The sequence below is a fragment of the Mustela nigripes genome, chromosome 3 (genome assembly GCF_022355385.1).
Source record: "Mustela nigripes isolate SB6536 chromosome 3, MUSNIG.SB6536, whole genome shotgun sequence".
NCBI lineage: Eukaryota > Metazoa > Chordata > Mammalia > Carnivora > Mustelidae > Mustela > Mustela nigripes.
The window spans coordinates 162,252,667-162,279,296 of NC_081559.1; the positions used below are offsets into that span (position 1 = coordinate 162,252,667).

The following is a 26,630-nucleotide window of genomic DNA, read 5'->3' on the forward strand; positions in this document are numbered from 1 at the left end:
TTTTTTTTTTTTTTAATTTTATTTTACAGTTTATTTGGTTTTAGCATTTGCAGAGCAGCTCACTCAGCACCCCTAGGTCATGGGCAAAGTTCAGTTCTGCAGTCTGGGGTCACCCTGGCAGAGCCCTCAGGCTTCCCCTGTGGCTGTGGAGCCAGAGTGAAGGGGGTCCGTGAGGGAGCCTGCTGAAGCTCTGGGCAAGGAAGGAGCACAGTCAGCTGTGCTCTGGAACAATGCGAGAATAGTCCATGGTTGATTGACTTACTTGGTTGGCCCAAGGACAGGAGCACCTACAGTGTGGCTGGTTGGGACTTAAAATCTGCCTTTTCTTCTAAGAGCTAGAAAGCGGGGAGATGGGTCCAGAGGCAGAGCTAGAAAGTGGGGAGACAGGTTCAGAGGCAGGAGGGAAGACGACAGTGCCGTGATGACAGAAGTGGGTGTGGGGAGGTGTCTCATTTTGACAGGCAAAACAAGATCCAGCTGTGGCAGGTCAGGTCCCAGATGGTCCCTGGGGCTTTTCCCTGGAATGCCTTTAAAAACAGGAGCTTGGGAGAAATTGTGAGATACAGAGGCATCATCCTTCTGATTGGACTTCCTCAAGGCACCTGAACCCAAGGAGGACTTGGCTCTTCCCTCATACCCTCAAGAGCAGTCTTCCCTGTTGTAGTTTGTAAACCACCTTCCCCAAAACCACAGGCGTGCTTGATAAGAATTCAGGTTCCCAAGTTCCATTCCTAGTGTTTTGAATCAAAATCTCTGAAGAGGGTTCCATATTTTTTATGCACTCTAAAGTTTGAGAAACACTCTCTAAAAATTGAATTCATATCACTAAGCCCTAGAGCCAACAAGGAAGATACAGTGGCCACTGTATGAGAGAAGTGACAGTGCAAGGGCAGGTATAGGGACAGTGTGGTAGAGGCCATTCAGGAGGGCAGGAAAACACTTAAGTGAAGGCTGCTTCATTTCAGGGTCACCAGTCAACTTTGCAGAGAGCCCTCCATGACCCTGTCACACAGAGAGGGCAGATGCGTTACACTGCATTTAAAGAAACTAGCAAAAAGCAGGCCAACGTCAGGATGTTTTTCCCAAAAAATCCAGTTTTGTGGCCAGTGCTGTGGGCCAGGCTCCCTGACTTATGTGGGCCATTCCATATGCACCTAAATAGACAGTCCCATTTCTAGAACATCACCGAGGCGGAAACTCCAGTGCCACATTGGAGCCTGGGGTATGGCAGAAGAAAACAGCTTACCTTTGCTGCTTTCTGTTAAAAAGGAACACAGTACACAATACCACAATAGACATAAAAAGTTTTAAGAGGGTAAGTTCCCTGTGGAAATCTTACTAATGACTAGAGTGGCTCATGCCCAAGGAGTCCCGGGTGGCTGGCTCTGTAATACCGTGAAGTCGGGGAGTGACAGCATCCCAGGCACTGCCAGGAGCCTTTGAGAAGTGCACCTGCACCGGCAGAGACTACTGAAGTTAAAATGTAAATGTCTGATGCTAACTTGGGTCTCGCCCTTCACCAGAACAAAGATGATCCCGAAACACGTAGATGAAGCTCAAGAAAGGTCATGTTCATAAATCATTGGGTCACGTGGACCTACATGCATACCAGGTCCCCTCTGGAGTTCTGTAGTTTCATAAAATAATAAGGATGCTTCATAATTTCTCTAAATCTGATTTTGCCTGCCACAGGGCTGACCACTGAAAGGAATCTGTTCTCAGAAGTCTGGCCTGGAGCACCTCCTAGAGCTACTTGGCCTTTCCCCAGCCTGAGGACAGTCGACTTTAAATGTCTTTGTTTATGGGATGCCAGAAAGGCCCAGGCCCTTTCGGGGAACCAACAGAGAGGCCTGGGGTTACTGCCGCACTGCCCTGGGACTCTTGCTCCTGTCCCTTCTCTAGAGCACAGTATCTGTCGTCAGATCACCTCTGGACCCGATGGGATTGGCTACTCACAGGCCTTGCTCCAGAGCCTTTCTAAACAATGATTTGTAGATCCTGCTAAAGTAGATCTTTAATATCAAAAGCAAGGGCTGGCTTAAAACTGTAAGTAATCTGATCAGAATGACGTGAGCTAGAAATAATCAGATTTCCAATTTGACTTCCTTAAAATCTAAGAAATAACCCTAGGGAGAATGTGGGGTTAAAGTTGTATTTCTTTGGACATGCGTGCGCGTGTGCGCGCGCGCACACACACACACACACACACACACAGCGTCATGACACAGATTTGCCTATCGTCTTCTTTAAAACAGAGTGAGAGCCTAGGAAAGTCTGGATCCCGTGATATATTTCCATTTCTTGCGTCTGACCTACAGTAAGCCTGTTGTTTTTTCCCACAGGTGTATTACAACACGGATGATGAACGAGAAGGGTAAGACACTCAGTTCTTTCGCCTTGCGTCCAGAGTCAGTTCGTGGCAGTAGAAATGGCTCTTGGAGCACAGGATAACCATGGGCTTAGAGCTGAAAAATGAGAAAGGCTTGACCCTGGGGCTGTCTCAGAGGAAGGCTAGGGAAATGCTGTTCTCCTTCCAACCTTTCTTTATCTCTCTTCTTTCTATGATCTGCCTCTGAATAACTAGCTATTTTTCCAAGTGACCTATCGCTTAGATTTTGCCTTTTCACCAGTAATCCAACTACTGTCATCTCTGGCCCCAACATAAGATCAGGGTGAGCGTGGGGTGAGAGCCAGGGAGACAGCCTGCCCTGCCTAGGCAGTAGTGCTCAGGTCACCCACGTGAATCTCTTCAAGCCCTCACTGTGGGAGGTGGCCCAGGGCTAGTGGCGAGGCTAGTGTGAATGAAGCTAGGGAGGCTGAGAGCCTAGTCACCGTCCTTGGGATTGTCCGTAAGGAAGGGTTTACATGGGTCACTAAGACTCCCAAGTGTCTTGCACATCGAGTTTCTACATAGTGCTTTCTGTGCATTTGCTCATTTTATATACTCCTGGAATTTTAGAAACAAAAGGGAATCTTCGAGGTCATTTAGCTGACCCTCTCTTCTAAGCAGTGTAACGCAGTACCCCACATTTTTGATAGGGAGTCCGGCAGCTTCTACTTGGACACTCTCACTGAATGTAAGACAGCTCTGACACCATTGGACAGTGGCAGTTCTTTTGTTGAACTGATGTCTGCCTTCACCCACTGACTTGAGTTCTGCTCTAGAGAAGCCCCATCCATTTCTCTTCATTCAAATATAGTTTTATATCTCAATCTCCCCACTCCAGGAGATACCACCAAATTTTTGATAGTTTCCCTAGAACTGGCTCTCAGAAATAAATATCTGTTCTCAACCATATAAGTTGGAGATTATACTGGGATAATTTCTTCTTGTGACCTGGACCCTTTTTCCTCTTAAAGCAACCTAGAACTGTATTCATTTTTCAATATCCTGTTATATTACATATATACCACTAAAATCTTGGTTTGCATTCTGTCTGTGTAACTGAAGTCTTCAGATCATTTTATTCAGACTGTAGTCAAACCAGGGCTTCCCTGTGCTTAAGCAGTTAGTATAATTATTTATAAAACATTTCTCGGTGAAATAAGTGGAGCAGATATCGCTGAGTTCATTTCCTAGAGCAGAGTTTGGTAAACTACAGCCTGAGGGCCAAGTCAGCCCATCACCTGTTTTTGAACAGTCCGTAAACGTTGTTTTTTTCTTTTTCTTTTTTAAGTAGGCTTCATGCCTAGCGTAGTGCCCGGGGCAGGGCTTGAACTCATGACACTGAGATCAAGACCTGAACTGAGATCAAGAGTTGAATGCTTCACCACCTGAGCCATCTAAGCACCCCATCTGCAAACATGTTTAAATGGTCCAAAAAAAAAAAAAAAAAAAAAATCCAAAAGAAGAATAATATGGTGTGACAAGTGAAAATTAAATGAGATTCAAGTGTCCCTAAAGTTTCATTGGAACATAGCCATGTTAATTCCATTATGTCTTGTCTGCGGCTGCCTTCCTACTGCAACATCGGAGCTGACTAGTTGCAACACAGACCCGTTTAGGCTGGAAAGCCTAAATATTCACTAATCTGGCCCTTTACATAGGAAAAAGTGTGCCACCCTCTGGTGAGGTAGAGAAGCTCAAAGGACGCGAAGAATTCCCCAGCTGGTTAGGTGCAGAACCTTGCCCAGCACCTGACCTCTAAATTCAGAGTTCTGAATTTTCTAAATACCTAATTAGATTGTTCTTTTTATCTTGGCACACAGGTAATAGATCCCCAGTGGCTGGAAGGAGCAGAAAGATTAGCACTATCCATTCTCATCTGGTACCTACTTTACCAGGGACCAGTGGCATCATGGAAAGATAGTGACTCTGAGCTTAGGAAGCCCGGGTTCTACTCCTCCGGGGCCATGGCTTACCAACGTGAGGCTTTGGCCTGGATCCTTGACCTTTGGCCTTTGGTTTCCTCAGCTGTGAAATGAGGCTTTTGGATGAGGTGACTTTCGAGGTCTCATCTAGCGCTCTACTTACTCTTTCGTACTCTTCCCTTCTACCAGAGAAGTTAGCGTCGTCTGGGAGAAGTGCCTGAGACCTGAGTGCTGCCTCATGTGCACACCTCCCCTGGCACAGCCCACATGGCCCTTCCTAGCAAGCTGGCAATGTTTAGGTGGCCAATGACCTATTTCTAACTCGTCTGGCTTGGCCTCTCTGTAGGAATTACCCTCTGCTGTTGCATAATCATGAGGCCTGAGACCTGAGCCTCTGTCTCTCATATGTCTAGTTAGAGTTCGGTTGAGCACGGTAGGTGGCCTTGGAGCCCCAGTGCTAGTACAGGGTTGGTACATGGCCATTGTTATATGTTGAAGTAATAGTTAACATTCACTGGCTGTCTTGGCTAGGCACTGTCCTAAGTGCTTTGTATGCATCGTTGGGTTGAACTCTCCCAAAATTCCCATGGGGAAGATGCTGTCATGGTCTCCACTTTATAATGAGCAGCAGAGCTTGGGACCGAGAAGCATGGTCTGAGTCACGCAGCTGGCAGTGATAGAGGCAGGATCGGAACCGGGTCTAGTGGTGCTCCCCGTGGCCCGCTCTTGTCATCAGGCCCTGTCACCTCGCTGTCTTAATTCTTGATCCGTGGCTGAAAGGGAGGCCCAGAGAGAGGCCCCGCCCCCCGTTGTGATCGCTTTCTGGTCTTGACCAAGGCACACCCTTGGCTCACCCTCTGGAGTGCAGGACCCAGACTGTGACAAGCCCAGGTGAGGGTACCTGGCAGAGGGGGCCAGTGCTCTGAGCCCCGAGGAGTGCCACCTGCCCTGGCACTCGCAGAGCCTGGCACTTGCAGAGTTCAGTGCTCCCTGCCAAGCAAGAGCCATTAGTATGACAGCATCTTGTTAAGAGCTGGGAAGCCGCATTCTCTCAACCACAGCCAGAGGAGGTAGCACAGTGAGGCCCGCTGCTCCCTCGCCCGGCTGCTTGGAGGCCCCTGTGGTACGAAGACACAGGCTTGTTCACAAGCACAGCCCGGAGCCTCCAGTGCCAGCAAAGCTGGGTGTGATTAAAGCGGGAAAGTAGAGGAAACAAAGATGAGATGGGAGGGGGAGCCATCATTAGGCACGTGCCCAAACAGGACAAAAATGGGAACACCTGTTTGTTCCTGCCTCTCTTGATGATAAAGTGAGTATGGGGAGGGAGACGTCTGGTGCTGAGTTTGGGCTTCAGTAGAGCCCACGCAGGTTTGTTTCCTAGGCCAGGGATCCGAGTTAGATGCAGAGGCTCTGGACAGTGCTTCTCAGCAGCAGGCCTCTTGCTGCAGTTTGGAATCAGTGGGAGTTGAAAAATAACTCACATAGGGGTAGCACCCCCGGGGATTTCAATTTCATTGGCATGGGGCACAGCTTAGGTAGGGAGACCTTTCCAGAGTCCCCGGGTGATCCTGATGCCCAGCAGTGTGTGTGAGGTCCTCTGCCCTGGAGGCAGCCAGCTGTGATCTGAATCAGACTGTTACAAGCTCCGTAACTTAGTATAATGACTTTGTGCAGTCTCATCTAAAAATAGCAAATGCTAATACCTAGCTAGTAGTCTGTCGAATGTCCTAGAATGTGGGAGAGACTTTCAAGGGGAAAAAAAAATCATGGCTATTATTATTGTGGCTAAGGTTCCTTTTCAAGCCCCCAATAAATGATACTTAACTGAGAAATGGAAGAGAGGGGGAGGAAGAAGAATGGAAAGAACAAGCCAGACAGGAAGAATTTTCTGTGGAATATGGGCTCTTAACCAGGGATCCGTGAATCCTTGGGTTTTTTTATGGGGAAGAGGAAGGGCTTTAAACCCTTTGAAGCCATATGTAAATTGCTATGCAAATGTCATAGATGGTGGTAAATGCTGTTCTAATCCATTACTTCAGGGGACCTGGTCCCCATGCCCGTCTGACCTCTAGTTCCTGGAAAACCCTTCTTGCCTTAATCTCTTGTCCACAGTTGTCCCCACAGAGGGCTCCCCCCCATTCCAGCTTACAGTGGGGTCCCTTCAAGTCCAGCACCTCTGTAGATTTCACACTGCATTTGGGGCACAGGGACCCTTGGCAAGTGTGTCTGGAGGACAGTGGTTTCCCTCCAAGAATCTGCCATCACCATGGTGCTGATTGGAATCCTCAGACCACAGTCCTCTCCAAAAATTTCTCTTAACCCCTTGCTTTTTCTCAAAGGCACACCACCTTGGGGCTGCACTGTATTATCTCCTCAAAAGCTGACAGTTCAGGAGAAGGAAAAGGTTTGACAGGACAACCACAACCCTGTGGATTGGTCCCATACCAGCTCAGGGAGACAGCTGCCCAGGATGACATCACTCATCATGCTGAAGGATGCCATTAGAGGGCCCTGCCATTCCTCTTGCAGGAGGGAGAGTCCTGTAGATATTGCCAGACCAAACTATGAGCTTGGTTACAGTGTTGCTGAGAAGAGCCAGTTCTGGTGCTCATCTACCATGGAAGCAAACACTTTGGCTAAAGTTCAGTACCTTTGGGAGAAGTTAGAGATTATTAACCAATAACCAGTGAGTGCATTTAATCAACATAATATTAAATCTAAAAAGTCATCGCCCTGTGTTCATTAGCACAAAATAAAAATCTTCTAGCATTCCAACTACTTCTTTGAAAGGAACGCTTTCACAGAGTTCCAAGTGCTTTGCTTTGATAAGGTTCTCAGGGATGCTAAGCAAACTATGAAATAGTAGCAAGGTATACTGGGCTCACAAGGTGGTTGAAAATAAAAGACAACTCCCCCAAGTTTCCCAAGGAAGAGCTGAAAACATAAATTAAAGCTTTAGGGCCAGTTTGAATCGTTAAACCATTATGGATATTGCCGAAAGAATCAATGATTTACTGATCCTTGCTTTTGTTCATTTAATTAACCTACATTTAAAGAGTAACGTAGTTCAGAAATGTCTGTTACATTTTATGAAACACTTTTTTTCCCGAGTTCTTTACAATTCATCTTTGACATAGGGTCTTTCTCATCACTAAAATTAAATGTTTTGTGTCATCTCACACTATTTATCAGGGGAATTATTTCCCACTACGGTCAAAGTAGAGATACAGCTCTTTTTAAATCCTTATCTTCAAGACTGTCCTCGGAAATTTTATCCCAAGTCACAGATGCTGATTCTTATAACATAGAAATAACTACACAGGTATCTGCCACAAATTTGCCTCCCACTTTCAGTTGTTTTTAATTAAAATTTTTATTTCATGATAATAGATCCATATGCAGTTGTTAAGAAGCCCCCCTTTTGACTGATACATTTTTATTTTTTACTGTTAAGCATTGCATTTAAAAATCCACCCAGTAATTCTCAAATCTGCATCAGATAAGCAAAGGAGGTTTTAAAAAAATATGTAAATTATTTTCATCAGTTTCTTACATTCATACCAGTTGTCCTTGCTTGTATACTAGTTTACTCTTTTGCAAACTGGAAGATTTGAACTAAAGACTCCTTTTATAAATTTAACCCATATTAACTCTTTCCACTACTCTTCATTTCTTTCTCAACTTCTCTGTTTTTCCTTGGGATTTTTTTTCCTGCTGCCTGAAGAACTCCGTTTGACATTTTTGTTGCTATTGTTGTTGTGGAACTTTTGGCAAAGAAATCTCTCATCGTGTTTGTCTATTATAAATGCTTTTATTTAATGGTCAGTTTTGTAGGATATTATTGCTAGATACCAAATTCCAGGTTGTCCATTACTTTCTTTCAGTTTTTGTTTCCATCGTTACTGTTGAGAAATCGTGTATCTGTCTTCTTGTCGCTGCTTCGAATGTGGCTGCCCGTCCTTCCTCCTTCCTCCTTTTTTCCTTCCTTCCCTCTCTCCTTCCCTTTCTTACCATTTGAGAAGACTGCTTTAAAATGTTTTTCTTTCTTTTAGTTTTTCAGAATTTTTATTAAGATGTTCCTACCTGGGGAAGCCTGGGTGGCTCCGTGGGTTAAGCAGCTGCCTTCGGCTCAGGTCATGATCCCAGCGTGCTGGGATCGAGTCCCACATCGGGCTCCTTGCTCGGCAGGGAGCCTGCTTCTCCCTCTGCCTCTGCCTGCCATTCTGTCTGCCTGTGCTCGCTCTCTCTCTCTCTCTCTCTGATTAAAAAAAAAAGATGTTCCTACCTGTAGGTTTCCTTTATTTTTTTCCTGCTTGGTATCTTACAGCACTTACTGAATCTCTGGGTTGATGTCTTTCATCAGTTTGGGAACACTAGCAGCTATTATCTCTTCAAACAGTGCTTCTTAAGTGTTCTCTCTCTGTACTCCTTTGAGATTTGAAATGTATATTAGAATGTTGTATTGTGCCCTGTGTTTTTTATGTGCTTTTCTGAAACGTACATCTTCTTTGCTCACTTTTTGTCAGCCTGGATATTTTCTTTCTTTTTTTTTTTTTTTAAAGATTTTGTTTATTTATTTGACAGACAGACATTACATGTAGGCAGAGAGGCAGGCAGAGAGAGAGGAGCAAGCAGGCTCCCTGCTGAGCAGAGAGCCCGATGCAGGGCTCGATCCTAGGACGCTGGGATCATGACCTGAGCCGAAGACAGAGGCCTAACCCACTGAGCCACCCAGGCGCCCTAGCCTGGATATTTTCTATTGACCTAATGAGTTCTTAATTTTAGTTATCATACTTTTTAGTTCTAGGGTTTACACTTAATTGGTTTATTTATTTTAATAGATTCCAGTTCTATATGTCTTGACACTTGTATTCATGAACACAGTGACAATTATTTTTAAGTTCACATCTGGTAACTCACTAAGTGTGTTTTCTGTGGGCCTGTTTCTATCGCCTGGTTTTCTCTTGGTCCTCGTTATTAGTATATTTACTAAGCATTAGTTGAATGGTGAACGATGTATATAAAAATTATGGAAGATCTAGGTGACCATGTTTTTCTCTTATGAAGGTTTTCCCTGTCCTCTGGTGTGCAGTCTGAATGAATGCAGATCACTACTCCATTTGGGACAGAACTGACCCTAAGCTAGGTTGCAATTTGTATTAGCCTCAAACTACTTTATCCTAACCCCTAGAGTGGCTTTGATGGACTTTCTCTGGGCCCTCTTCCTTGGTGGGATCTGAAATCTGATTTTTGTCTCTTTCGCACAGGGAGACTACTAAAACCTCCTCTATGATTTTCAAGGACTTTCTGTTTAATTTCATAGGTTCTTGTCCTCTACAGTTTAGGGGCTTGGCAGATATCTCAAAAGGAAAACTGCATTGTCTGGTTTGCTTCTTTGTGCTTGCTTACTCTCTGGAGGTTTTTCCATTAGTCCTAGATGCCTTTGCAGCCCCAAACACCAATTTCTATTTCTCTAACGCTGTAAGATTACCAGAAGCTGTGCACACATTTTAATCCCTGCATATGTGCTTCAGCTGGGCTTCTCACCTTCTGTTCCCCGTCAAGAACTGGCAGATGCTCTTGAGGGGACAGTGGCTCACTGATGACCAGCTCACCGCTCTGCATTCCCTTCCCTGAGACCTCAGCTTCTCCAGCCCTGACTGCCCCATCAGCAGTCTCCATTACTTTCAAGAGATCTTCTGTTGGCTGTTTAATTTTAACAGTTTTCACATTGTTCTTGGCTAGAACATTGGCTTGCCATCAGCTGCATGTCATCAGGACCAGAAATACCTGTATTTCCTCTTCAGATGACCCTTCTGGGGCCTACAAACCTCGTCATTTATTACTTGGCATTTTTGAGCTCTTAACTGTAGTAATCGTTACTAAATCTAGGTGTGGCTTTTGTTTGTTTTGCTCATTCTGCTAGATGAGCTCTATCAGTACCCCAGATTAGTGTTGATTAAAGTCATTTTGGGATGATTACCCAAAGAGTAATTTGTTACTGAAATTAATTGAGATCCTACTCCATACTGTGAGGGACCTTGTAAGGACCTGAACACAAGAAAGTCTCCTCTTTTCTGAGGCTAACAGGGGAGGAAGCTCGCTTTATTTGGGGGCATACATGGTAATTGGCACATGTAGATGTGAAATAGACAAACTGTGTCTCCATGGTGCCTGCAACTTATTTTTGCACCTTACTTCGGTGCCTCCGCACTTGGCACGAATGGCTAGAGCAGCTCAGCCTGGTGGGTATGGCCAGAGACCCAGGCTTCAGATCCAAACACCTTAGCAGTTCTTTGTTTCTATCTCAGGGACTCTCTTTCCCTGAGACTGACCCCACAAGGCAATGGCTTCATAGGCTGCTAAACCCGGAGTCACCCCAATATTAGCCACACATGTGCCAGTGAGATAGAGATTGACGTCAGAGAAAGCGCCTTCTCCTGGTTCTCCAGTCCATCAGTGGTACAGGGCAGTGTAATGGGACAGGACAGGGGGAGACCTGAAAAATTTGTGTTCTTTTCATCTATCAAATGGGTCTGTCATACCTGCTTCTCTTTTCTTGCTTTGCTTTGAAAATAAATGAAACATTTGAATCCAGACCACACAAACTTATTGACTCCTGCTAGTTTTATAGATCGGAAATTGTGAAAAAGCATTTTTGAAATCCCAAGAGAAGTGTGGTTTATCCAAGATGTTATTTTAATGGCAGAGTTTGTAATGACTCAGAATGGGGTGCTATCAAAAGCCAGCAGGACTGGAAGAATATAAATAAATGTTGCTTGGTGAGAAAAGAAAAATCACCAGTTTAGGAACCCTCACACAGCATGAGAGCATGTCTGGTGATATTTCAGGCTATTTACCTGCTATTAACCTACTGGTTGCTGACAGTTGTGTGAATTGATTTTTAATCTTCTGCTCCCAAGGTCATGGTCATCCCATTTCCAAGACGCAATGGAATAACATGACCTGCTTTTATGATAAGGTAGTGAGGTGAAAACACAGGGGAACAGTGCCCTAACAACCTATTGCCACTGTGAACGGGGACTTGAGTTTGAGTTTTTTCTCTAGTTGTTTTCACAGTTTGACTTACTTGGGAATAAAAGAGAATGCTGATTCTTTTTTTTTTTTTTTTTTAAAGATCTTATTTATTTATTTGACAGAGAGAGATCACAAGTAGGCAGAGAGGCAGGCAGAGAGAGAGGAGGAAGCAGGCTCCCTGCTGAGCAGAGAGCCCGATACAGGGCTCAATCCCAGGACCCTGGGATCATGACCTGAGCCGAAGGCAGAGGCTTTAACCCACTGAGCCACCCAGGCACTCTGAGAATGCTGATTCTTAATAGCATTTCTCATACCCTCACATCATCATCTCAATTTTCCTGAGCACCTTTATTATGAGGTTGTCCCTCAAAGCTGCATTCTCTAAATAGCCTATCTTACTTGTCAGCCACATCACCCTACCCTTGCACACACTGAGCCTGACGTTGGTTTTCACTAAAATAGGGATAAGATTAACCGTTGCCCTGGCTGGCTCACATGGTGTTCCTGAGACCTCAGTGACCAAGAAGATTTCAAGGACTTTATAAAATGTGAAGTCTTTTTAAAAACCTGAGAGACCTCTTCAGAGCACTAGGCATATGAGATGATAAATTAAAGCATTGTTGGTTTAATAATTTAATAATATTTAATATTTATTGTTATATTTATATTATATAAAATATATGTTATATTTATATAAATTTATATTTATATATTATATAAATTTATATATTATGTATTTGGAATAATAAAATTTATAATTTATAAAATAATAAAATAAAAATATATATATACTATATATTTATATTTATATTATGTTTATTATGATATATTTAATATTTAATAATTTAATAGATTTAATAGAAATACTTCTGGACCATCCATAGTTTTGCACCTTGTGCTCTTTGTACCACTGGACCCCACCACTAGCTTGACTTGAGAATTGACAAATAGCTTCTTAATGACAATGATGCCAGTGGGGAATTGTCTTTGTAGCGGGGTTTTGTACTCTCTTGGAAGTGTCTCAGCTTCCCATGCAGGAAGCTTTTCCAACATGGGTCCTTTAGTTGCACCAAAGTGCATTCTTTGCTCTCTGAGGGTCCAGGGAAACTTTGGCATCTTTCAAGCTCTCTGCCATACTTCTTCTTCTCCATATCTTGCTTTCTCTGATCTCTCCACCTTTATTGACACTGTCATCGTCCTCTCTAACACTTCGGTAGCACTTACCATATATCCAGCAATGGTGTCAAATTTATTTAATTCTTTTAACAGTCTCCTTTAAAAGACAAGGGATACGAGGCTCATGGTAGTTGAAGAACTTGTCCGTGTTCCCATAGCTGGTAAACTGTAAAGCAGGGGTTTAAACCAAAGTCGTCTGGACCCAGAGTTCATGTCTTAATAATTCTGTTGAACTGCCTGTCTGGCACTGCTTCCTGTGCCTAGTTCCAAGAAGCTCCAAAGAGAGAAAAAAATTTCCAAAAACCTGGCAACTCCCTTGAGGGCTTGAAGAATGGCAAGACTCCGTTAGCATTTTCTCCGTATCTAAGCCAGTTTCTGGCTGCTCTAGTAAAACACCACAGACGGGGGTGCTTATGTAACAGAAATGTATTTCTCAGAGTTCTGGAGGCTGGAAGTGTGAGATCAGGTGCCCTTATGGTTGGTGTCTCGTGAGAACCCTCTTCTGGCTTGCAGATGGCCGTCTTCTCACTCTGCCTCACAAGGCAGTCCTTTCTTCTTAGGCTGTTAATCCCATCATGGCGGCTGCACCTTCCTGTCCTAATTACCTTTCAAAGGCCTCACCCTTGAATGACATCTTACTGGAGAGTGCGTTTCAACATACGAATTTGGGGAGATACATACAGGGCAGGCCACAACACCCAGCAACAGTGACTTCTCTTCAGTGATAGTCTGTGCTTCCGATTTCCGTTCCTCCCCAGGACTCCTCCCCTTCCTTGGAGGAGGGTACTTCCCTAGAGTACTCAGAATGGACAGGAACTTCCGGAGGAAATGCAAAGCCACCAGCACTGGCTCCTGCGGAGACGTGTGGGGACTCAGCACCATATGGGGGTCCGGGGGATACTGAGACACCCCCCCCTCCCCAAGGAGGAGGGAGGGGCTGGGTGGCCGAGGTCTGAGTGTCTGTGGGAACGCCCACCACTGCAGTCTCGTTTGCTCCAACCAGATGGAGCCATAGGACAGCAGGAAGTCAGGGCAGCCTCAGAACTGAGAACCAGCCTGGGAAGCTCATCTCATTGCCAGCCACCCCCACTGTGCTCTTCATGGGCTGGCAAGAGAGTGTGGGACACTCAGGCTCTCGCTCAGTGGGAGGAGTTCATAATTTGGAGATCACACAGACCACGTTCACCCCTGCTATCCCCATCCTGGCCCTGATCTTTGGAGTAGGAAGGGGGTTAGGTGCAGGACAGGACATGTAAAACCCAGGGGTCTCATCTTTGTGGATCCATATGCAGTAATGGGCAGTATGTCCTTGGTCCATGCCGTAAAGATACTGGCCCGTGTGTTCTGCCCCTGACAGGGATGGCTTGGGGCCTGCAGGGGAGAGGAAGGAGGTTGCTGAGTGGACCCAGCTGTAGAGAACTAGGGATGCTACAAACAAAGGAAAAAGACAGAGCCAGACATGTACATGAACCTTTCTTGTGACTCCCTGCATGCCTTACTAACCAATTTCTGCTCATCTTTTCTAGCAGCAGTGTCCTTGTTAAACGGATGTTCAGGCCCATGGAAGAGGAATTTGGACCCGCACCTTCTAAGCAGCTGAAAGAAGAAGGGATTAAGCGAGGTATCTCCCCTCTGGCTCTACAGGGTTGCCGAGCCTCCCATCACAACCCGTGGGGGCGCTTCACACAGAAGCCCGTGCAGCCCAGCCCAGACTCCGTGGTTCACGGCTGGCCTGGGAATGGTTACTGACGCAGGAACGCCACAGTCGGCTCTTGCACTTCTGGCCCTGTCCTTTGAAGCACCTTAAGCAAACATTTATTCTTTCTGGGCACTGGTTCTTTCCTTTGCCTTGGGAGAAAGCTGCCGAAGGTACTGATGAGCCAGCAGTGAGGTCCAAGGTCAGGAAGAAGCTTTCGCTGCACATGAGACAGTACTGTCTCTGAGGCAGTAGCAGCTGAGAATCGTTCCAGAGATGCAAACAGATAAAGGAGCCGGTTTCCTGACATCGCAACTTCTTCACTTTCTCTCAGGCAAGGGTCTTACTCCACTTCATCAAGAGAGTAAGAGAGGAAGTCAGAGTGGCTCGGTGTTTTGCTCTGCCTTTTGATACTGTACGTGACTCACTGTCCTTCCTTGGAGGACGGGGAGCATGTGGGGAATGGCCATTTCCCCTCCTGTCCTGGCCTGCTGTGGCCAACGCCAAGAACTTCCAGAGATCTTAGACGTCCCATGCTGGACTTCCCAGTGAGTCAGGCTATCCTGTTAAATATGGTCTCCATCCACACAGACTTGGTTTTTTGTTTTTTTTTTTAACTGAGAAATTATATTTCTTTTCTGCTTGTTGTAACGGGATTTGTATAATGGTCAAGAGGATCCCCTCTGTCGCCTTCCTCAGCTCTCCAGAGTGGTACGACCTTGGGGAGGCCCTCCGCTCCTTCGAGTCCTTGTTGTAAAAACCAGGATGACGAGAGTACGTACCTTTGGAGTTGCTGTGAGGACTGATGGAGTTCAGTGTATGTTGAACACGTCCCCCGGGTGCCTTCCACACAGAAAGCACTCTGTTCACTATTACAGCTGTGACTTTTATTATTAGATCTGGATCTCGTTACGTCCGTTCATTGTGAATAAGCAATTAGTGTTTCAAAATGGAAAGAGCATAAATACCTGAGTGGTGTTAATTACATTAGCAACATTTAAACCTTTTGAAAATTGACTTCACAGGCTTCCCATCAAATATTCAGGTGCATTTCGGGCTTCGTTCTCGCATGCTTTTTCTATCACATACTTTAGAACGAAGGAAGAATTATATGGAAATCAGGAATCACACAAGCAAAAGTAATTGTAGCTTGCATCCATATTTAGTGCGTGCTGGCTAGCCCAAAGGTTGTGTTTTTCAGGTTATTTTGAGATTGTGAAGTCAGTATAAAAATTGCCACTGGGAATTCTATTGGGCTGTGACAAAAATCAAGTCTACTGCCTTTGAAACATCTAAATCACAGAGACACATGAGGGTGCTGCAAACTACCAGGGGCTGAGCACGTGGTCTCCTGGGTGTGGCTTTCCTTTGGAAAAGGACAGTTACTGAGCCCCTTGCCTGGAGCTCCCAGTCAGAGCTGGTCTTTGACAGAACAAGAGCAATCAGGGTCACTGATGGTTCCCATTGTTTATTTCTTAGAAGTTCTCCAGGAGAGAAAATGACCATAATTATCACCAAAGCCGCCCTTTGTTGTTCTGCCTTTGTAGCCCCTTCCCTGGGTGGCTCCGTGGGAGTTCCTGGGAGCCTGCCCCTGCGGCTGTCTGCCTTTGCCCTAACGTCTGGGGTACATGCTGGCCGCCATCGCTGCCGTGGCCACTGTGAGCAGACGGATGCTTGTGCGCACCCCGCCACAGCCCCATGGTTACCACACCTGCTGCCCAGGGCAAGCTGGGGAGGTGCTCTGTGAGCCCAGCGGGGGCGAGGGGATACCACCCTGCCAGGCCTCTCTGCCACAGGCTGTGAGAGGGCCTCCAGCCCCTTCCCCGACACCTGTAGCAAGGGTGTCAGCCATACCATTTCAAAGACAAAGAGTTTAAAAAAAAAATCTGTAAATCCAATGGAAGCAGTACTCATTTTAATAGAACATGTTTGGGGTTCCCTTAGGGTCAGCCTGCTGGAAGTGACATTTTTCCATTGGGGCTTGTGGGGAAAACCTATAGAATGTTCACTGTGACAGCCACGCCTCTTCTCAATCTAACTGTCCTCATCTAGTTGTACCTGAGATCCTCTGGTCTAATTGTTCCTCGTTATGCCACTGACCTTGAGACCTCTTACAATGTGAGTAGGCCACTGGATCGTTTGAGCTGAAATGGAGACTAGAAATATTCCTCTAAATTTTGAAATCTTTGGAGACACGTTCAACCTGTTATTAGTTTATTTTTATACTTGGTAAAGAGAAGAAACTTTGCAATACTTCAGGGTTTTTCTTTTCCTCTTTTGTGTCATACACAAATTGAACATCTGTTGCCTGCAGAGAGAAAATGTAGGCAGAGCCCCCCATGCACCCGTGTAGACTTGGCCTTCATGAAGCAGGCAGCACTACTGAGGTCCCAGGGGCCTGGGGAAGAGTGCGCGAAGGGGCAGGAGTTCGGGGTAGAGCTGGTTTCGGTTTCCATCTCTGACTTCATTCTTTTGGCTTGGTGGTAACCATGGCTCCATGGGTGCCTGACTGTGGTAGGAGGCTCAGCAGGGTTCCTTGGCTGCACACTCTTCCTGTAGTAGCCTGGCGGAGGGGGCTGCAGCCCTGGTGCTTTTCTTTCCCTCTGCAGTTAGAACCAGAAGCCACATCATTGGAGGAGGGAGAAAGTGCAGTCCGCTCAGGGGGCTGGAGGGTCTCATGTGAATGGCAGTTTCTTTCTGGGAGCTAAGGCTCGTGCAGTTGCTGTAAGGAAGGGTGTCCACTGAGAGTGTCTTCTCCTCTCTCGTGGTATCTGGGGCCGCTACCATCTTTCCTAATCTATGCATCATCAACTTGAGATTGTTAACGTTAGAGACGGTTGTGTTACAGAGAAATGAGCACAGAGCCGCATTCCCCTTCGCAGAGGGCACGAGAGCCACGCCAGGTGCCTCATAATGGCGTCCTCGATGGAGGAGCGGGCTTGCTGTGTGCTGGGCACGGTGCTGAGTGCCCCGCGTGGATGCTGTTCTTTTAACCGCTGCACAAGCCTGTGAGGTAGATGATGACATTCCCCTGTGGTCTGGGGAAGACCAGCGCTTAGAGAGGTTTAAGGAAGCAGGGCCCCATAGCCGGCTGAACGGGAGTCAAGGTCAGGCCAGTTGTACTCCGGATGCTGGGCTTCTCCCTCCCGTCCCGATAGGCTCCCTCCCGGGCCTGGGCACGGTTGCTCTGTCTGCCTGGAGTTGGCTTCCCTGTCTTCTCTCCCCACGTCCGTGAAAAGCTCAGGCCCGTGTATCCACTCTCTCACGTCTTTTTCCTTCTGAACTCGTCCAGCCCCTTCCGGCTGTCTGTCTATTCGAGGAATGCCTGCCTCTCTAAGGAACAACGAATTCCTTAAGGTTAGACCATGTCTTAATTTACTGCTGCAACCTCAGCTACCGGCACGCAGCCTGATGGGTGTTTGGCAATATTTGTTGAACAATCAAATGAATAGGTAGAAGACAGAGGTTGCAGAAAGAGATGTCCTAAGGAGATAGTGGGCCTGCCTTGAGCAATTCCACTGTGAACAGTGTGGGAAAGCATCACAGTCTGCTCAGTGTGACCCACTTATCCGTTCACTCCCTCGAAGGACCCTTAAGCTCTCGGCTGTGGGTCAGCTGTGGAGGGGCAGTAGCCACCCTTGGAGGGGTCGTCTGGGTCATCTGGGCTCCATGACCTTGCAGATACTGTCCACCTCTGAGGTGTGTGACAGGAAGTGGCCTGGCAGCAGGTCGGCCATGTGGGCTCCTCGGTCACGCCTCCCCTCTGCTTCTCTTCCAGTGCTGTTGTACGTGCGGAAGGAGACGGACGATGTGTTCGACGCTTTGATGTTGAAATCGCCTACGGTGAAGGGCCTAATGGAAGCGGTAAGCTGCTGAGCCTTTCAGGCTCCTGGAAACCTGCCTGTGTTCTCCTGAGCTGGAGTCCGTTCGTTAACATGCAACCTTCGAGAGGGCTCTGGAATGAGCTTTACAAAAGGAAAAGAAAAACAGGCTTATGGAAACACTGATCTCCACACCATCCTGGCTTATTCGCAATTAAAGAGAAGGAAACTTGGAAAAACTGCCAATTCCCTGTCAGCTTAAGGCTGATCAGAGTTAGATGCCGTAGAGGGAGGTTCATCTGTGAGTTTCCATTTGTCTCTTTGCGTGAAACCAAATTAGATACGTTTAGCTTCCAAATATGCGCAGAACAAAAACAATTAGGAAGTAGCTTGTTAGCTGTGATGGTGTAATCCAGAATAAAAATGTGACCTCTTTTGGTTAAGAAACACATCCATACAGCTGTTGCTGGGATATGGTGATTTAAGTAAGATTTAAGTAAGATTCTCAAGTTCTACCCTCTAGGGCTCTAGAGCCCCCAGTTTAGTCTTGCGTCGGGGAACCTGGGCTCAGGGAAAGTTATTTTCTATTTTATCCACATGTTATCCATCCAAATTTGACTCTGCTTCCACTATTTCTCCTCCCACTTTATCCCCCCCTCTACAACAGTGTTGTAGACCTGGGTATTCTATGGTGATGGAGACAACAGGACTGCCAAGGGACAGTCCAGGACACTTGTGGATCTGCAAGAGTGCCACAATGGAACAGCGTCTTGGGTTGTGGGGTAAAATGTTGAAATGCATAGAGTGGGACCTAGAAGTGGAATCATACAATATGGGGTCTTTTGGGGTTGGCACCTCTCACTGAGTATAACATTTCAAGCATGGCCTAGTACAATCAGTACTTCATTCCGTTTTATCGCTGAATAATATTCCATTGCATGGATATACCACGTATTGTTTTTACAAATTTGTCAGGTGATAGACATTTGGGGTTTTTCCACCCGCTGGGTGTTGTGAATAATGCTGTTCTGAACATGTACAACTTTTTCTTTGAACCCTTGTTTTTAGCCTCTGAGTAACCACTGCCTGCACCCCCCCCCCCCCCCCCCCCAACCACAGCAGAGTCGAGCTTTTGATCTCTCTTCGGGGAACTAGTGAGACCTTCCTTGCTTTGCTTGCCTGTGAGTGTGGGGGAGACCAGTGCACATGGTATCCTTTGAGCTTGTAGGCCCGGGAGAGCTCAGATGCCTTGGGGCAATTCGGACTTCATCTCCCCTTTATTAAACCCGGAAAGAAAAGGTTTTACTTGATGGACCAACACAAGCTGTCTCCTTGCTTCTTGAGCGGGTCATCTGGGCAAGCAGGGCCCAAGACGCTCCTTCCCGATTCTCAGGTGACTTGGTCTGCTCACGAGCTTCAAAGGAAGGACACAGCAGCCCCTGCAGTTTGGGGTGGCCGCCAAGAACCGCGGGTTCCATTTAAGTGAAGCCTTGAGCGCACCGTGAAGGAAGAAGGCAGGACCCTATCATTGTATGCCAGGGTTCACTGGGGCCCAGTTGGGCTGAGAAGCGACTGTCCCCAAGGCATGCGGTCTCTGAGGACCAGCACCTCACGAGTGGGTGGCATTTTACTGTCCTGATACTTAGCAACACGCACGTGGAGAGACAGCATAGCCTCGTGGGCTGGCACACAGGCTTCGGGCTCAGAGACCCTCGTGTAGATCCCGACGGGCTCTTACTAGCCCTGGTGAGTTTCTTAACTTCTTCTTCATCCCTCAAATGGAAATCATCATCGCACCCACCTCACACGACTGCTGGGGAGGATGAAATGAGACACCACACGTAGAAAACTCTGTGTGGTTCCTAAGAACCCGGTGAAGGTTAGCTTTTGTTACCAAACCATTGTTCTGAGTAGGAATCAGAGCTAGCAAAGATTGCGTGAACAGTCCCTCCTTCTCCTCAGATTTTGGATTTCGCAAATAATCAGCTGCTCTATAGATACGGTCTAAGAGAAGGAAACTTCTTTCGGCTCATCATTCTGTTCTGTCACTTTCCACTAACCTGGTGTTTTACTCGCAGCGTGGGGCTATGGAAATGGCGCAGGGGACTGCGTCCGAAACTCTGGAGGTTGTGCAGGGACCTCCCCTTCTCAAGCCTAGAGACAAGCGGGCTCCCATGGAATGACCTGTATGCCCCACTGTCCAAAACCCCGCATTAAGCAAAACTTCCAGACGAGAAAGCAATGTGACTCTGTTCTCTATGCTTTTAATTTTAAAGCAGCTCTTAATTTTAAAATAACATTATTCTACGTGTGTGGGGGGGGGTATATTTTTTTAACAACTTAAAACTGCATACAAAAAAAAAAAAATCCTAACTTTTAAGAAAATCTGTTTAATCAAGAGACATTGTACTAGACGTCAAGCCATCACTTTGAACCCTGTCCGCGGTTGAAAGTGGCTTTCTGTAAAAGCACGGTCCCCCACTCATTGTGGACCCAGCAGGTACTATGGGCTTAGGATGTTGCTTCTCTAAGTGGGGGGGTCTATTGGCTTCTCCTAGGGTACTTTTCCGTGATGCTGTCCTAGAACCCTACACCTGACCTTCAGAATCAGGCTGTCTGTGGTGGGCGCAGGAATTAGCTTTGGTAGCAAACTCCCTGGTCGACCTGAAATCACACTGAAGTTCGGGAGCCACTGCCTGGTGTGTATGTTGGCTAGGAACTGATATTAGGGTCAGATTCTGCTTTAAGGTTCTATGTGCATATTCCCTCCAAATGGGAGTAATCTCTTCCATTATCCTCGTTTGGGGCCAGGAGTCTTGCAAAAGTGGTTTTGAGCAGGCGAGTGGCCCTGCAGCCTCCTCCAGCCGCAAGACCCACATCTGTGGATTTGGGGAATTGGCCTGGGTCTGGGAGGCCCACATCCCTTCTCTGTTGAGGAAGGCGCTCGCAGTCTTCCAGGGAAAGCAGACCTCGTGACTCCAAATGTCCAAGTGTGTCTTGTGTGACGTAGGTGTGTGTCTTGCAGTTTTTGAAATAGGAACACCTGCTTCATATCCATACTCACATTGTCTTATTCCCCTCGGGAACTAGTTTTGAAGGGTTGGCTCTGCCTCACCTTCCTCATCTGTGATATGGAGACGTCAAGAACGCGAATGCGTTAGCACAAGCACTGGGGAGCTTTCTCTGAGCAGGTGACGGCATCGGCAGGGATGGTGGTGCCACTGCCCCTACAGCAGGGGGACTTGGGTTGCTTTCTGTCGGAGAACCTTCTTGTATTTCCGCTGTTAAACTCAAATCCCCCATCCTCAGCCAAGCGTTATTTAGATGTAGAAGAAACCTGTTCTGGGGGATGACTCCCCCCTACCCCCACCAGAAAGCTTAGCATTTTTTTCTTTAAAAAAAAAAAAAATTATCGGCAACCTTTGGTGCAGTGTTGATGGATCACAGAAACAGACTAGAACGCTCTGGCCCCCTTCCTCCAGATGGGTGCGGAGCTGTAAGTCCGGCCGGCTGCCTGAGCACTTTGGAGATGGCGATGGTGCGCCTCCAGATTTCCTAGCGTCCGTACGTCAGGTCACTCAAGAGGATGGAGTGGTTCTGTTATCTAGAAAGTGGGCGGATTTCATGCTCAGCAGACGCTGCCGTCTCCCTTGAGATGATGTGACTGTGTTTGCCTTAATTAAAGGGTCACACATCCCCCCCTCCCCCCAGGAGCTCTAACACAGTGACATGCACAGGAAAGAAGATGCTGGCAAACGTCATTGAGCTCCGGTCACAACTCTGGTGTCTTGCACTCAGCACTCTGAGAATCGATGGCTTCCTCCCTCGCAGAATGTGGACCATGACTGCTTTGGAGAACTGGTTCATTTGTACTCCGCTGGCCCTCTCACTGTCTTAGAAAGAGCTCTCGACCACAAAAAAGAGGAACGGGGTTATTGTTTAATCTCTGCCGTATTGGGTCATTTTGCTACGGAACATTCTTCTACTGTCCTGAACCTCCCGTACCTTCATTTCACATGCCACAAAATCTTTATCCATACAGAGGTACACACTGGATAGAAAAAGAAAAATAGTTCTCTGTCAGCAGATGTTAATGCATGTTCCTATACTTGGAATCATTTGGATAAAATAGACTGTTTTCTCTTTTCGTCTGCATGTTTGGTGTCATGTCATCCAGGCCACTTACGTAACTTTGATAATTCACTTTGGCTTCTTTATTCTTAAAATTGGGTTTTATTATTATTATTTGTATTTATTATTTAGAGGGAGGGTGAGCGCGCACAAGCGAGAGGGGCAGAGCGAGGAAAGAGAATGTTAAGGAGACAGGGCTGAGCATGGAGTCCCAGGCAGGGCTCGATCTTATAACCCTGAGATCACAACCGGAGCCGAAACCAAGAGTCGGACACTTAGCCAGCTGCCTCACCCCTATAAATAGGTTTTAAACTTGATTACAGACAAGGATTTGCTGATGATGCTGGTGGTAGTAGAGGTGACATGAGTTTTCAGAGGTTTTTTTTTTTTTTTGCTTTTCTATGTGATTTTACCTAGTAATCCTTCATGTGAATCTTCAGCTGCTGTAGCCTCCTTCTAGTCCCTGAGCCCACGCAAGGTTTACTCATACCTCAGGGCCTTTGCACCTGTTGCTCCTTCTGGCAAGAGTGTTTTTCATCCATGTGGACAAGGCTCTCTCATGTCCTTCAGGCCTCTGCTCCCATGCGCCTTGCCATACCACCTACAGAAATGGACTCTCTGTCATTGCGCCCCTCCCCGCCCCCGTGCTCTGCCTCATTTCACAGCAGTGATCACCACTTGACATAGTTAACATTTGCTAGACATTAGGTTTTTTTTTCTCCTTCCCAGTGGAGTGTAGAGCTCATGAGCACAGGGACTTTGTGTCTTCTATGTATTCCCAGATCCTGGAGTGTAAATATTTGACTGAGCCAAGTACCTACTATATACAGGCCACCGTGCTGAGTTCTGTGGATGGCACAGTTTCATGTGCATTGCTTCCTTTGATCCTTACAATACCCCTGTGAACTTGGCAATGCAGGTGTCATCGTCATCATCCTACACAGGTGGAGACAGGCCCAGGAGCAGGTCTCCCGAGGTCTGATAGCTGCACAGAGCAGTGGACCCACTTAAGCCCTTGAGCAGTTGAGCAGTCCAATGAGAGCGATGTCCACATATGAAAAGTTATTTCCAGAAGAATAAACTTTCCAGGTCACAGCTCACCACAACTGAAGGAGAGAAGAGAGGCAACAAGAAACCATCAGGCAAGAAGTAGCACACAGGTTCAAATCCTGGCTCTGACACTTGGCGTGATGTGACTTTGGTCCAGTTACTCAACCTCTCTGTACCCCAGTTGCATTTCTTAAATGAGGATAATAATAACGTGGGATATTATTATTAGGATAATGAATGATAAAATGTCATCTAAGGATGTTGTGAAGATTAACTGAGTTCATCTATGTGGCATTTAAAAGTAGCACATAGAAGTCCTCTGTACATGGATGGTAGGTAGGTAGGTACATACGTACACAGATACGTACGTACATACAAGGGAGATGACTATAAGCACTACGGGGTAGGGAGGCAGACAGATTCCTCCAAGCCAAAGGGGCTAGAGAAAAGGGTAGAGAAGTTCTCTGTTGATGCAGCTAGTTGACGCACACAAGGGAAAATTTTGCTCATGGACCTGGTAGCACCGCTTCCGTTCACCTGAATTGATCGTGCATGGAGTAAAGGGCATTACTCCCTGATTCTCTTTGACGGGTCAAATACAGCTGCTGCAGAAGTGTTTGCGAGCAGCAGTCCCCTCCTTCTTAAATGTGTGTCTTAGAGGCTGCGCTGAACTGTTTATAACTCCAAGTAAAAGTCATTGCCTTTGAGAGCAGGCTGTCCCAACGGATGTCTCTAGACAAGCACGCTGAGTCCTATGCTGGTAAAAACCAGTGAGTCTCTAAGTTCTGCCTGTTACTTACCTGAAGTGTCCAGGCAGAGAGAATGCTTCACCAAATAAAAGTCTAAAAGTTACAGATCATCAGACAACCAATAACACATTCATGAGATACGTCCAAGACCAAGGATCCTCTTGGATGTAAAGGAAGTCTTTCAGGTCTTTAAAAAAATTAGTAATGGGTTTTAAAAATTATGAAAATGGATTGCTTCAGATAAATTGAAAAGCAGAAATTAAAAAGCAAGCAGTCCTGCTAATCCCCCCATTTGAGAAAACTATAATGCGGCATGTATTTCCTGTGCATAGAAGGGAGGGTTAATGGGGGCTGTCATCCAGGTCCCAGCCCGAAGGAATCCTTCTGGAAGCCATCGACAGATGGCCGCTTTCTTCCACATGGTATCCTGCACGGTCTCACTTCTTTCCAGGGTTCTGAATTTGGCAAAGCATACTTCCTTGCCTGGCATGGAGGCAGAGGACGCCATGTCACTGTGGCCTGTTACCAAGCTGCCTCGGCCTCTAACAGTTGCACGGAGGGCACAACTTTGCCCTTCAGTCTCACACATGCCCATTTTCTCTAAGCGTTCAGAGTCTGAAACCAGACTGCCAGATCATTACCTTTCCAATCTGTCGCTACCCATTACAGCAGGGACGGTACCTCGTGACTGTAAGCTCCGGCTGCCTCACCTGAGAAATGGCTCATAAAAGGACTTATTCCCCTGTAATGATGGGAGGAGGGGGCAAGTTCATGGATGCAGAGTGTTAGGCAGGTATCATCATCCTACAGAGGTGCAGACAGGCCCAGGAGTGGGGTCTCCCAAGGTCTGATAGCTGCACAGAGCAGTGGAGCCCAGTTAAGCCCTCGAGCAGTTCAGTCCAATGAGAGCGATGTCCACATGTGAAAAGTTATTTCAAGAAGAATAAACTTTCCAGGTCACAGCTCACCACAACTGAAGGAGAGAAGAGACGCAACAAGAAACCATCAGGCAAGTAAGCACTCAGGACATGCGAGCTGCTGCTGCTGCCGCCGCCACCACTCCCAGCAGACCCTGGTCCAGACTGGACATGTGCGAGTTTTACACCAGTTGCCCACTTCCGGGTGGGCGCTTATCAATTGATGTGTGAGCCCAAGTAGTTGTCATGGTTTGGGACACTGGGAATCAAACCTCTGAAAAGACAAAGAATCAGAATCACTTTTCTTTCAGAAGAGGGGAGCCTATGCATAGGAGTCTAGCGATGTGGGGTAGGAAAATATTCCCATTTTATTTTTTAAAAATTTTTATTTATTTTTTAAATTTCTTTTCAGTGTTCCAGAATTCATTGTTTATGCACTGCACCACACTCAGTGCTCCATGCAATACGTGCCCTCCTTAATCACCACCACCAGGCTCACCCAACCTCCCACCCTATTTAAAAAGAAGTTTTGAATGACACCAACCAAAGTTAAAAAAACAAACAAACAAACAAACCCAACTCTTACAGCCCAAGCAAGTCAGAACAATTAGGTTCAAATAACATGGACCCCAGGACTCCAGGCAGACAGCGAGTTCTTAGGTATGGAAGTTCATTGGGGAATCTTCCTTTTTAGTGCCATCCGTGTCTTTGGTTGGGTGATGAAGTCTGTGGATGCTTTTCTGAATGTTTTTCAGGGTACACCATAAAAAACATAGGATTACAAAGGAAACCAATTATATTGCTAACATTGCTGTCATAATAAAAAATGTTTGCGAGATAGGAATAGATGTGCTCCTTTTTCGTACATTAGCTATCATGATCTATAGGCAGGACGAATAACCATACTCCCAAAGTCTGATGGAGGCATGTAATTGACATTTTGAGATGTCCAAACTAGGATTACTTTATATTTATAAAAGTGAATCACAATCATTGCAAGAGGGGAAAAAAAAAAAAAAAAAAACACCACGGAATGAGAGAAAGAAGAAAGTGAAAGGATCTCCGAGTGTCTGTCCCTTTTTTCATGAGCTACTGTGAACAGCTCAGCAGGTCCTTCCCATAGTCTCTGTTTCCTTACATTCTTCTTAAAAAACACAAATGGAATCACGCTCTATGTACTGTTGGGCCGTTTGTTAGCTTTTCCCCCCCTCAGTGTGTTCAGGACTTTTTCCCCATATAGTCTTGCCACACTTTTTTAAATGACTGTTGGCTTTCAACGGTGAAGATAACAAACGTGCTAATGAATGGTTGTTATATACGGTTTTTTCTATTATGAGCATTGATGCTTTGAAAAGCTTTACATACATCTGAGGGAGTATATTTCTGTAGACCAGATTACTAGATATGGAATATGTGGGTCAAAGGATATATGCTTTTTGAATTTTAGTAGCTTCTTCCAGATTTCCCTCCAAAGAAGTGGAGCTTCTTACTCTCCCATTTATGGAATATGGGAGCCGATGTTTTTCGTACTCTGACTATATTATCGTTCTTTTAGTTTTTGTTAGTCTGATAACACAAAAGTAATGTCCTATTGTTGTTTTAATTTGAAATTTTTATTTATTTATTTATTATTATTTTTTAAAGATTTTATTTATATATTTGACAGAGAGAAATCACAAGTAGTCGGAGAGGCAGGCAGAGAGAGAGAGAGAGGGAAGCAGGCTCCCTGCTGAGCAGAGAG

At 46.1% G+C, this 26,630-nt stretch overlaps 1 protein-coding gene across 4 annotated transcripts in view; it reads left to right on the plus strand.

The window, feature by feature from the left end:
• Window positions 1–26,630, plus strand: part of GRHL2 (grainyhead like transcription factor 2) — a 160,773-nt gene that overhangs the window by 128,224 nt on the left and 5,919 nt on the right. For 3 of the 4 annotated variants that reach the window (XM_059394943.1, XM_059394940.1, XM_059394942.1), the window contains exons 12-14: window positions 2,343–2,374; window positions 14,052–14,146; window positions 18,000–18,085. In XM_059394943.1, the coding sequence (XP_059250926.1) occupies window positions 2,343–2,374; window positions 14,052–14,146; window positions 18,000–18,085 (213 nt within the window). The remainder of the gene's footprint in view (window positions 1–2,342; window positions 2,375–14,051; window positions 14,147–17,999; window positions 18,086–26,630) is intronic. The other variant, XM_059394941.1, reaches the window with a different exon arrangement.